Genomic DNA, 13648 nt, shown 5'->3' on the forward strand with positions numbered 1-13648 from the left:
GTCATCACACTAAGTCCACATTTTACCAGCAGCGGATGGCAAGTTGAGTGAGAGCATCTCATGCTTTTTCAAAATCAGCAATTGAGAGGTTGTTAAGATTGTTGAAGACACAATTGAACGGCATTTTACTTGCCCATTCCAATTTTACAAGGGGTGCATGGGGGGACACAGGGTGTCGGAGCCCCGGCAGGTATTTAAGGGTGGCAACGGGACAGTAGCTGAGGCCATTGAAGCATCCAGCAACTGTGCAGTCAGGGAGTTCGTCTTCACAGGAAGGCTGGTGCAGCATGGCCAGAATGTTTAGCGTGGAGGAGGGGGATTTGAGGATCCAGGGGTCTGGGGTCGAGCCTCTATCATACCATCAAGCTCCTGGCATGGGGACCAATCGAGAGGGGCCTTAGAGTGGTGTGGGGTGGGCAGTGTTGAGGAAGCAACTGGCAGAATGGCCCTTCAGACCGGCAGTGCTCAAGTGACATGGGCATTGTTCATTTAGGAGGTGGGTCCTCCAGCGAAGAGGAGAGCCTGAGAGGAAGGGAGATGCGGGTACACAGATCTGGTCAGCAGCAACCTCATGTCCACCTGCTACGGCAACCTCGGGATGGTGAAGTGGCAGAAGGCTGCATTGGTGACCTCTTCGCCCTCTGCCAATGGTTGGTCCACACTGCTGGCTGGATGTCTTCTGAGGCTGCTGCACAGTTGGTCGCAGGCTGCTGGGCAGGATGGTCTGAGGCTGCTGCACAGCTGGTCACAGGCTGCTGGGCAGGATGGTCTGAGGCTGCTGCACAGTTGGTCACAGGCTGCTGGGCAGGATGGTCTGAGGCTGCTGCACAGTTGGTCACAGGCTGCTGGGCAGGATGTCTGTGGCAGTTTTCCAGTGCTGGCGGCCCTTTAAAGATGGCCCAGCACATCCGACTGTGTCAGCTGACAACCCGGCCGCCACCTCAGTCTCCACCTCTAGCCAGTGAATGGTCGGCCACCCCACCTGCCAGTCTTTAATTGGCCAGCCGTGCAAAGTTGCTCCGAGAAAGAGGATCGGAGCAGGAACGCCAGCACCATCTGTTTCCAATAGGGCCTTCCCCTCCCCGCCTGGTCACGTAAAATCCCGGCCATAGTTTTTGCATGCTGTTTCACATACTTGTAGTGCTGGCCTCAGTAATCTCTGTAATTATAAATGTAAGTTGTAACGAATATTCATGAGAGTTGTCCTATGTCTTATTCCATAGAAGAAGAACCCCTGAAAACAGTTGACTCCTCTGGGGCCAAATACACTGATATCTTGATTTATGCTGCTACCTCTCTGGCCATCATCTTGTCAGTGGTCATCGTTATACTATGCAGGATGCAGGCAAGGTCCACCAAGAGGGCCTTTGACCCACTTCCTGTGCAGAAACTCTCCAAGTTCCCTTTCAAAAGACAGGTAATAAAATTCCAAACAATATTTTACTGTCAAAAAAAAATTAAGAAAAATGTTACTGTCTTTCATGAATCGGAGATAGGTAAGAGTATCAGCTAGGTTTTTGGATAATAGAATTATGGGCATAATAGGATCTTTATCACTGTGTTAAACCCTGGACATTTCCCAGCACATCACAGAACAGTGTTGAATAATGCCTGAAAATAAGCAACTACTAAAAGTGCAGAGTACTGAGTCTTCATTTATGGGCTTTTGTCATATCTGATGTAGCATGTTACTGCTTTTCTTTTTTTCTCTCTTCTTCAGCTGTGGAGCTGATAATTCATGCTGGTTGCATGGGCACCAACAACCCTCTTGTGCATTGCCTAAATAGTTACTCTCCATATGTGAGCCTGGTAGGCTGTTCTGTCATTATGGTGGGAGGCATCATATCAGAGCCTGATCCTGCCCTCACCTAACATTATCAATATTAATAGGGGTCACGAGATACCAATCGGGAGTGGGAATCCTGGCTTAATCTTTTCTCAAATCTAGGGATGCTGAGGCCAATTGTAGCCACTCACCTATGAGCACTGTGACTGAGACTGGCTAAATCTACATTTCTTTGTAGAGAGGCACGCTGCCGTAACATATTATATAGTCTGAAATTACAGTTGCTGGTGTTTTCATACAAATTCTTAAAATGTTGATATTTTCTTGCAGGTTAAAAGTTCCAAAAAGAGGAAATTGATACAAACTTGTGTTTATGCAGTAACATCACAAATAGCGATTTCTAGCCTTGAATGGCATTAAAACTTGAATACTAGCACAGAACAGTCAACATGCACCAACATTTCAGAGTAAAGTCAACCAATACCAACACTATCACATTATAGCCAACCTACACCCACACTATTAAAGTACAGCCAACCTGCACCAACATTATCACAGTACAGTCAACCTGACTCACAATCCTTGCCATTCTATCTTACATGCAATGTACATTTGCATTACACAGCAAAACCATATTTTGGTGCATACAGCCCGAGGGATTTTACACGGGTTCCAGCCAGTCAACCTACACCAACATGATTACAGTACAGACAAGCTGCACCAACATTTTTATAGTACAGTCAACCTACACCAACACTACCAAATACAGTCAACCTTCACCAACACTATCACAGTACAGCCAACCTGCACCAACACTATCACAATACAGTCAACCTGCACCAGCAATATCGCAGTAAACAACCAAAGTGCACCAACAATATTACAAAAGTACAATCAATCTTCACGACCACAAGTTGGGTCTTGCTGGTGATAAGTAGGCTTGAAGTGATGTTTTATGTATGCCTACATTCAGTCTAATTACTCACTTTATTTCTTTTGTAGTTTTCGCGAGAATCAAACTCTTCAATGAAGTCAAATGCCTCTCTGGTGAGGGTGGCAAGGCTATCCTCCAGTGGCACACCCATGTTGGCAGGTGTTGTGGAGTTTGAGCTGCCAATGGATCCAAAATGGGAATTCCATCGAGATAAGTAAGTGTGATGAGGAGAAGGGCTGCAGACAGAATATTAAACTTCAAACCTTGCAGTTATCTGGACAGATGGCAGATGGCTCAAAGACAGATGGACCTAAATAAGACATGAAGCAACCAATCTTCCATCTGCTTTTGTGCTGAAAGGGCAGTTTAGGGGACTATGAAATCATGAGTTAAATGGTCAGTGTTAGGGGTCTGGTATTTTATCTCACCTTCATTGCTGTCATCTGTATTTCTGAAAATTTATCCAGAAGATTCATCATATGGAAAATAGTGCTAAAGAATTCAGACAGTCAGCCATATAGTAAAGCATAAAATTCACAAATGTGCTATACCTTTGAAATTGCTGTTCCTTTTCCAGACTAGTACTGGGGAAACCCCTCGGAGAAGGTTGCTTTGGACAGGTGGTTAAAGCAGAAGCCTATGGGATTGATAAGGACAACCCAGATAAACCAGTTACTGTGGCAGTGAAATCACTGAAAGGTGAGCAAGAAACAGTTTCACAAAATATGAAACCTTGTAACTCAGCTTGTTCCTTTGTTGGACCCAATATGAGACCCAATATGCAGTCTGCTTTCTAGCTGACCCCAGTAGGAGAATTAATAATTTAACCTGTTACAAATAGAATATTTCAAATAACTCCAGGTGACTGCTCTCTGATCTCAGTTGGTAAATGTAACAGTTTCTCTCTCTTGCTGAAATCAACCTGAAGGAAGCTGTTAAAATATAACTTTTAAAATTCTTATCTCTAGATGATGCTACAGAAAAAGACCTGGCAGATCTAATATCAGAGATGGAGATGATGAAAATGATGGATAAGCACAAAAATATCATTAACTTGCTCGGTGCCTGCACACAGGATGGTGAGTGTATGGTGGATACAGATAACCGAGAATTTCGTAATACTGTCAGTACTTTAACTAGTATTAGGGCACCAAAAGTGTAATGTTACATGATCCAGTATTACACAACATACATTTTATGGAGTACACACAAGGATATTAAAATTATACACACACTAGGGCATACATTACTGTAGATTTAAAGTGATTGGTAGAAAAATTAGAGGGGAGATGAGGAAAGATTTTTTCACCCAGAGGTGGTGGGGGTCTGAAACTCACTGCCTGAAAGAAGTCTGGATATGCACCGCAAGTGCCATAATCTGCAGGACCAAATGCCGGAAGGTGGGATTAGAATGGGTGGATTGTTTTTCGGCCAGCACTGACATGATGGGCCGAGTGGCCTCTTTCTGTGCCTTAAACTTTCTATGATTCTATAACTGTATTACATACATATAGTATTCAGAAATGCACAAAGCGATATTATACAAATACAATAGTATGACATACACTGCAGCATTATATGTTGCAATATTGCACCCACAATGGAATACATATGACAGTATTGCTGTGATATATTGGAGTGAGCACTCTGATACACGAGAATGCTATATATTGTGGTATCGATCAAATACACTGACTGACTACTATGGGATATTTTCCATGCACCATTGCTGGTGTGTTATGCTTGTCACTTTAACGTGGGACTGGGAAACTTCCATCAGCATTAAAAGCACTGGCCCAGTGCAACACTGTGCTGATCTCAGCTTGAGGAGCAGCCATAGTTTGCTGCCTCTGGGTTAGAGAGATTTTGGAAAAATCAGAAAGAATTTCCACTCTGGAAAACCATCCAGTGTATGTCTGCACTGAGAATAGAACTGAACTTAGCTGTGATACCGTTCATGTTCGAATAGTCTGCTAAAATTTACCCTCTTAAGCTTGTACGTGAAGGATGGCCACTTTGATGAGGCAAAGGAGAGCTGCTGGTACTAATGTAACTATACCAACCATAAATGCCACTACCTTCAGGAAAGGAGGGAACAGAAAACAATCACACATCAAGTACAGACAATTGTATTCCCCAGTTATACAGGACTATACAGTATTGCAAAGCATAAGGGGCAGCACGATTTGATTATATTGCTCTTGTAACTAGCATGCAATGAATGGCAACACATTGGGTATAAGATTTATATAAAGGCAGCTAATTCTGAGGACATTAATTCTGTACCATGATGGGTACAAGGTGAAAATGTCATGAAAGAGGTGCTTCTGTTTGTTGAGAGTTCAGTGTTTAAATCTGCTGTTTGTATCCTAGGTTTGCTGTATGTAATAGTGGAGTATGCAGCGAAAGGTAACTTACGGGAATACCTTAGGGCCCGGCGGCCACCTGGTATGGATTACAACTTTCACATCACAAAGGTGCCTGAAGAACAGTTAACATTTAAAGATCTGGTGTCCAGTGCCTACCAAGTGGCACGGGGCATGGAATATTTGGCATCTAAAAAGGTAAGTCATCAACTAATCTAGCTTTCCATGTGACATAATGGGACAGAGGTTTTGTTGGTAGCTTGTTTGGATGAGGCCCAGGTGGATTGTTCATTTAACTTAGGGAGAGTTTGGGTATGTGCATTGGCCCCTTGGGATAGGTGAAAGGTCGTGTGAACTGAGCAATGTGGGAAGGGCACTGTCTCACTTTTCCCATGTTCTACGAGTAAGATGATGGTTCAAAAACAGCAACCACCCCAGACAAGCAAAGGGGAATGAAGCTCACATTACAGTGACTTAGCAAGAGCAGCTATGAAGAGCGAGGATTAGATTTTTCAGGCTTGTCAGGTAGCCGTCAAGCATGATTTACATTTGACTGCTTTCTGAAGGAGAGTTGTTGGACTGACATCTTAGACATTCAGACTATAAATAGGACATCGTTAAAAGTGTCCAGTGGTCAATGTGTTGAGCACCAGCATGCTATGTTGAAGAGTATTGTCTCAAATAGGCAGTACACTATCTGTCCTTGTAACACTATACTGTGCCAGATTTTCCCGATGCTATGGTACTCCTTTACTTCTCATCACTTGGAAGCTTGTGCTGTAGCACAGAGATGTGAGCACATTAAGTACATTGTTTTAATGCCTTCTACAGTGTATCCATCGTGACTTGGCAGCTAGGAATGTGTTGGTAACTGAAGACAATGTCATGAAAATTGCAGACTTTGGTCTGGCACGAGGTGTGAACAACATTGACTACTACAAGAAAACCACCAATGTAAGTAGCAGAGTGCCCTGACAACCACATATGGGGGCTGTACTTTCTCCAGAACTAGATAAGCACAAAATACTACTGAATTTACAGGCCTGCACCAACCCTATCTAGTTGAACTCATTCTTCAGAGAGGTGAGGGGGGTGAACACATCAAGGAATGAGACAAATTCATTGGGGATTTATCCAGGAAAGCCAGAAAATAGACTAGGAAGTAAAAAGGCATTTGAATTACTGAGGAATGAAAGGATCAAACACTAAACTGCTTTTGAGACTAAAACAAAAAGCAGGGCTTATTTTGAGTACAAAAGTAACAAACTTCAAGTGAGATAGGAATAGGAAGAACCTTCCCACTAAGTAGAGTAATATAAGATAGACTCAGTTAAACAGAATCAATTGTAGCAGCTCCAGTGACCTGAAAAGAGGTAACTAAACTCGCTTTGTAATGTTTTGGAAATAAAGTCATAATTTATGCCAACCCAGCTGAGATCAGGAAACTCAATAAAGCAGCTCTGGGATCTCCTAAATTTGTAAGCCTTGATTTAATTCTAAATATTTAAATAGAGGGGGACAGTAGCATAGTGGTAATTTCCTGGCCTGGTAATCCAGAGGCCTGGATTTATGCTCTGGCGACATTAGTTCAAATCCCACTAAGGCAGCTGGGGGAATTTAAATTCAATTAATTAATAAATCTGGAATAAATGCCAGTCTCATTAATAATAATCATGAAACTACAGGATTGTTGTAAAAACCCATCTGATTCACTAATGACCTTCACAGAAGGAAATCTGCCATCCTGTCCAGGTATGGCATACATGTAAGTCCAGATACACAGCAATGTGAATGACTCTTAACTGCCCTCTAAAATGGTGTAGCAAGCCACTCTGCTACACTCCAAACTGCTACAGATGCAAACACTGTGAGTGTACCTACACCAGATGGACTGCAGAAGTTCAAGAAGGAGGCTTACCACCACCTTCTCAAGGGCAAATAGGGATGGGCAATAAATGCTGGCCTTGCCAGTGATGCTCACATCCCAAGAACAAATTAAAAAAAAAAAATTTGGAAAACTGCTGGCGCACTGCTCATACTATTAAAACCAGACCCAAATTTCAGGAAAGGAGGTAAGTAGCAAATACAAATAAATCTAGTATTGTAGGTCCAAATAAGTAATGTGCTTTGGACAATGCATATAGTTTATTGTAATATTTGGAACCACAATACATGAGGCTATGGCTGGCAGTTTGTCATGAATGTTAATGTGAAAGTACATTGAATTTGTCCAAAGGGGATATTAGGCTCACTGATGATGACTTTGATGTTTTATTCCAGGGTCGCTTGCCAGTAAAGTGGATGGCGCCAGAGGCCTTGTTTGACAGAGTGTACACGCACCAGAGTGATGTGTAAGTACTGATCATGTTTAAGTACTCTTAAGTATTGCATTCTCCTCACTCAGTCTGAACAGGTTGCACTGAATGTAAGAAAGTTAAGAGATGATTGACAGGAACCTGCCAGTGCTGTGTCATTACACCCTGCACTGAATGGATTGACAAGTTAGACATTCTGTCATAATATTAACTCACTTTACTGATGGAGGCTCCTCCTTAACTTTGGATATAATTTATTCCGAATGTGATAAACTTTGTGGAATCCACTGCATTTCAATATATATAGTGGTAAACATATTATAAGTCCTGCTGCAATGGAAAGGACAGGGCAGCTGGACTGCTATCTGTTTACTGCATACCTTCATCTGAACCACTTGCCATCACTCATTCAACAGGCAAAGTGGAATAGGCTGAATCAGCCAATATCTATTATGTATAGTGTGCAAAAAGGGAGAGATTCAGACTACTTGTTCTCTGTCACATAGCTGCTAGGAAATTGAAGAGATATGAGTCACTCACTACTGATAGTAGAAGCCATGCCTGCACCTGAAAAATTTATATCCACTCAAGTCACCGATTACTAAACTGATGTTATCCAAAACATCTGAGATCTCCACTTAATTTCCCTTTTGTTTCAAAAGTGATATATAGTTCCATACAGAAGCTTATTCATTCAACTCAAAGCTGTGAGAATTCAGGGTAAACCCTGGAAATGGATAAGAAATTGGCTGAAGAATAGGAAACAAGTACTCATTAGAGGAGTAATATCTGTGTGGAGGGGTCAAATACTGGGTGGGGTACCTCAGGGCTTAGTGTTGAGACTATTACTGTTTCTAATTTACATACAGTGGTCAATTTGCAGGTGATACCAAACTAGCAAGAACTGTAGAATTGGAAGAGGCAGCATAGAAACTATAGAATAAGTTGTATAAGAAATGTAACTGGTTAGATCTATGATGAGTGAAATTTAATATAGACCAATATAAAGTGCTACAACTTGGAAGAAAAATAGAGAACAAATATATTCCATTAATGTGTGGAAATAGTTAAGGACAAAGTTGAAAGAAACCTAGGCGTCTTAGTGGAGCTGTCCAACCAATGCAGAGCAATAATGAACAAATCGGATGTTGAACTACAATATTCAAAACACTAGAATGTAAGTCAGAGGAGGTAATGATGAAACTGTATAGTGCTCTATTCAGACATCACCTTGAGTACTGCAGTTTTGGTCATCAAGAAACAAGAGAGATGGTAGAGTGCTAGAGGTAGTGCAGAGAATGTTAGAATTAGAATTAGAATATTACAGCGCAGTACAGGCCCTTCGGCCCTCGATGTTGCGCCGATCATCTGACCTACACTATTCCATTTACATCCATATGTCTATCCAATGACCACTTAAATGCCCTTAAAGTTGGCGAGTCTACTACTGTTGCAGGCAGGGCGTTCCACGCCCCTACTACTCTCTGCGTAAAGAAACTACCTCTGACATCTGTCCTATATCTTTCACCCCTCAACTTAAAGCTATGTCCCCTCGTGTTTGCCATCCTCATCCGAGGAAAAAGACTCTCACTATCCACCCTATCTAACCCTCTGATTATCTTGTATGTCTCTATTAAGTCACCTCTCCTCCTCCTTCTCTCTAACGAAAACAACCCCAAGTCCCTCAGCCTTTCCTCGTAAGACCTTCCTTCCATACCAGGCAACATCCTAGTAAATCTCCTCTGCACCCTTTCCAAAGCTTCGACATCCTTCCTATAATGCGGTGACCAGAACTGCACGCAATACTCCAGGTGCGGCCTCACCAGAGTTTTGTACAGCTGCATCATGACCCCGTGGCTCTGAAACTCGATCCCCCTACTAATAAAGGCTAACACACCATATGCCTTCTTAACAGCCCTATTAACCTGGGTAGCAACTTTCAGGGATTTATGTACCTGGATACCAAGATCTCTCTGCTCATCTACACTACCAAGAATCTTCCCATTAGCCCAGTACTCTGCATTGCTGTTACTCCTTCCAAAGTGAATCACCTCACACTTCTCCGCATTAAACTCCATTTGCCATCTCTCAGCCCAGCTCTGCAGCCTATCTATGTCCCTCTGTACCCTACAACACCCTTCGACACTATCCACAACTCCACCGACCTTCGTGTCATCCGCAAATTTACTAACCCACCCTTCTACACCCTCATCCAGGTCGTTTATAAAAATGACAAACAGCAGTGGCCCCAAAACAGAACCTTGCGGTACACCACTAGTAACTAAACTCCAGGATGAGCATTTGCCATCAACCACCACCCTCTGTCTTCTTTCAGCTAGCCAATTTCTGATCCAAAGCTCTAAATCACCTTCAACCCCATACTTGCGTATTTTCTGCAATAGCCTACCGTGGGGAACCTTATCAAACGCCTTACTGAAATCCATATACACCACATCCACGGCTTTACCCTCATCCACCTGTTTGGTCACCTTCTCGAAAAACTCAATAAGGTTTGTGAGGCACGACCTACCTTTCACAAAACCGTGCTGACTATCGCAAATGAACGTATTCTTTTCAAGATGATTATAAATCCTGTCTCTTATAACCTTTTCCAACATTTTACCCACAACCGAAGTAAGGCTCACAGGTCTATAATTACCAGGGCTGTCTCTACTCCCCTTCTTGAACAAGGGGACAACATTTGCTATCCTCCAGTCCTCCGGCACTACTCCTGTCGACAATGACGACTTAAAGATCAACAACAACGGCTCTGCAATCTCCTCCCTGGCTTCCCAGAGAATCCTAGGATAAATCCCATCTGGCCCAGGGGACTTATCTATTTTCACTCTTTCCAAAATTGCTAACACCTCCTCCTTGTGAATCTCAATCCCATCTAGCCTAGTAGGCTGTATCTCAGTAATCTCCTCGGCAACATTTTCTTTCTCTACTGTAAATACTGACGAAAAACATTCATTTAACGCTTCCCCTATCTCCTCTGATTCCGCACACAACTTCCCACTACTATCCTTGATTGGCCCTGTTCTAACTCTTATCATTCGTTTATTCCTGATATACCTATAGAAAGCCTTAGGGTTTTCTTTGATCCTATCCGCCAATGACTTCTCGTGTCCTCTCCTTGCTCTTCTTAGCCCTCCCTTTAGATCCTTCCTGGCTAGCTTGTAACTCTCAAGCGCCCTAACTGAGCCTTCACGTCTCATCCTAACATAAGCCGCCCTCTTCCTCTTGACAAGCGCTTCAACTTCTTGAGTAAACCACGGCTCCCTTGCTCGACAACTTCCTCCCTGCCTGACAGGTACATACTTATCAAGGACACGCATTAGCTGCTCCTTGAATAAGCTCCACATTTCGTTTGTGCCCATCCCCTGCAGTTTCCTTCCCCATCCTACACATCCTAAATCTTGCCTAATCGCGTCATAATTTCCTTTCCCCCAGCTATAATTCTTGCCCTGCGGTATATACCTGTCCCTGCCCATCGCTAAGGTAAACCTAACCGAATTGTGATCACTATCGCCAAAGTGCTCACCTACATCTAAATCAAACACCTGGCCGGGTTCATTACCCAGTACCAAATCCAATGTGGCATCGCCCCTGGTTGGCCTGTCCACATACTGTGTCAGAAAACCCTCCTGCACACACTGGACAAAAACAGACCCATCTAAAGTACTCGAACTATAGTATTTCCAGTCAATATTTGGAAAGTTAAAGTCCCCCATAACCACTACCCTGTTACTCTCGCTCCTGTCGAGAATCATCTTCGCTATCCTTTCCTCTACATCTCTGGAACTATTCGGAGGTCTATAGAAAACTCCCAACAGGGTGACCTCTCCTCTCCTGTTTCTAACCTCGGCCCAGACTACCTCAGTAGACGAGTCCTCAAACGTCCTTTCTGCCGCTGTAATACTTTCCTTGATTAACAATGCCACACCCCCCCCTCTTTTACCCTCTTCTCTGTTCTTTCTGAAACATCTAAATCCCGGAACCTGCAACATCCATTCCTGCCCCTGCTCTACCCATGTCTCCGAAATGGCCACAACATCAGGATCCCAGGTACCAACCCATGCTGCAAGCTCACCCACCTTATTCCGGATGCTCCTGGCGTTGAAGTAGACACACTTTAAACCAAGTTCTTGCTTGCCAGTGCCCTCTTGTGTCCCTGTAACCTTATCCCCTACCTCACTACTCTCAACAGCCTGTACACTGGCACTGCAATTTAGGTTCCCATTCCCCTGCTGATTTAGTTTAAACCCCCCCGAAGAGCACTAACAAATCTCCCCCCCAGGATATTGGTACCCCTCTGGTTCAGGTGAAGACCATCCTGTTTGTAGAGGTCCCACCTACCCCAGAAAGAGCCCCAATTATCCAGGAAACCAAAACCCTCCCTCCTACACCATCCCTGCAATGTAATATCTAACATGTTAAGGATAAGGTAAGAGTTAACCCAGAATATTACTTTAAATTCAACTGTAGGTCTAGAGCTAGGGGAAACAGGTTCAAACTAAAGAAGAGTACTTTTAGGATGCATATCAGGATATTTTCTTCACAGAAGAGTGATCATCTTGTGGAGTAGACTTCAAGATAGAGTAGTGAAACCAAACCCTGGAATAATTTAAGCTACAAGTGAATGTGACAATGGTGTGAATGGTTGGGTGAATCCAACTGGGATAAATGGCTTCCTTCATCATCCCTAATTACCTTGTGATCTCGTGAAATAAATATGGCTTATTTCAAATTGCACTGAATTATGAACAATATGATTAATCCAGCCTTGCTGTATGAAAAAAATTGCACTTGATGCCATTGTCATAATTTTCATGAAAACACACTGTGGATCATTTGTAAATTCTCTCAATCACAATACTAATAACAATTTCCATGAGTGTGTTCAAGTAGTTAGACAACAGAGTGATTGACCTGAATCCTTGGTTTGTTCCCATCCCGATGCAGATGGTCATTTGGAGTCTTGATGTGGGAGATCTTCACACTTGGCGGCTCTCCCTATCCAGGAATCCCTGTAGAGGAGTTATTCAAGCTTCTCAAGGAGGGCCATCGAATGGACAAACCCTCCAACTGTACACATGAGCTGTAAGTTACTTATCAGCATTGCATTGGGTATATACAAATAAACTGATAAACTTTTCTTTACCCCTTTCACCTGTTAGTTTTTTTTAAAGGCAGAGTCTGCAATCCCAGCATCCTCTGTAAATGCTGCTCCCCATTGGGAGTGTGAAATTTACTATTAATGACAAAAAGAAGAGTAGGAAAAACATAGATATGAGTGTTTATTAATATACTCTTAGTAATATTGTTAAGGGACCTAAAACAACTTAATATGTAGCATGAATAAAAACAAAGTGTTGGAAATACTCAGCAGATCTGGCAGCATCTGTGGCGAGAAACAGTTAACATTTCAGGTCTGTGACCTTTCATCAGAACTGGCAAAGGTTAGAATTGTAATAGGCTTTCAGCAAGGGAAAGGTGGAGTGGGGGAAGAAGAACAAAAGATAAGTTATGTGATAGGGCAGAGGGCAGGAGAGATTAAATGACAAAGTTCTTTTGAAGCATGGCTGGTGGAAGGTTGCTGATTTTTACTGGAGGAAACAGTAATTGGCCTTGCAGGTCAACCTTGAGCAGCTTTGGGCCTTGAGGTCCTGCTTCGTCCTGCACCACCTCAGCATGGGTGGCAGCAGTCTCAGCGGGCTGGCTAAGAGGCAACAGCATGGACACTGGCGAAGTGACAGTGGTGGGAGCTACGACCATCTCATCCCAGGGACTAATCTAGTGAACCTTCACTGTACTGCCTCCTATATCCTTTGTTACAGTCAGGTGGAGGGATCGAAGGGCTTCTCTTTTCTCCCTCTCCCTGTTTGACCACAACAGCTTTAATTCTTTTTCTTTAAAGTGGATGTACTGGCAAATTCAGTAGGTGTTTGATTGGTTCTTGTTGTGATCATAGCAAGTAAGTAATCAGACAGGTTTTCTTGAGTTTAACAAAGAAAGAGGTTAACTTTATTTTACCTAAACCAAACTAATCAAAATAATTAACTACGCGCCAACTTTCACTCACACACACACAACAGAGGTTTACACACACACAAATAGGTTACACAGTGGGGAAAGGTAGATTGGTTGTGTTCGAGTCCATAGAAAAAAAGGGATATACAGTCTGTGGCGTTTGGTGATTCGGCTGGCTTCTAGCTGAATTCGGTGGTCCCGTGGCTTTTAGTTT

At 43.0% G+C, this 13648-nt stretch overlaps 1 protein-coding gene across 6 annotated transcripts in view; it reads left to right on the forward strand.

Annotated features, from left to right (window-relative positions):
- LOC137375824 (fibroblast growth factor receptor 4-like) overlaps positions 1-13648 on the forward strand; it is a 94448-nt gene that overhangs the window by 65339 nt on the left and 15461 nt on the right. For 5 of the 6 annotated variants that reach the window (XM_068043325.1, XM_068043327.1, XM_068043324.1 and 2 more), the window contains 8 exons: positions 1224-1417; positions 2789-2934; positions 3298-3419; positions 3689-3799; positions 5094-5284; positions 5918-6040; positions 7367-7437; positions 12367-12504. In XM_068043325.1, coding sequence (XP_067899426.1) covers positions 1224-1417; positions 2789-2934; positions 3298-3419; positions 3689-3799; positions 5094-5284; positions 5918-6040; positions 7367-7437; positions 12367-12504 — 1096 coding nt within the window. The remainder of the gene's footprint in view (positions 1-1223; positions 1418-2788; positions 2935-3297; positions 3420-3688; positions 3800-5093; positions 5285-5917; positions 6041-7366; positions 7438-12366; positions 12505-13648) is intronic. The other variant, XM_068043329.1, reaches the window with a different exon arrangement.

Source organism: Heterodontus francisci, chromosome 12, assembly GCF_036365525.1.
Source record: "Heterodontus francisci isolate sHetFra1 chromosome 12, sHetFra1.hap1, whole genome shotgun sequence".
In the NCBI taxonomy this organism is placed as follows: domain Eukaryota; kingdom Metazoa; phylum Chordata; class Chondrichthyes; order Heterodontiformes; family Heterodontidae; genus Heterodontus; species Heterodontus francisci.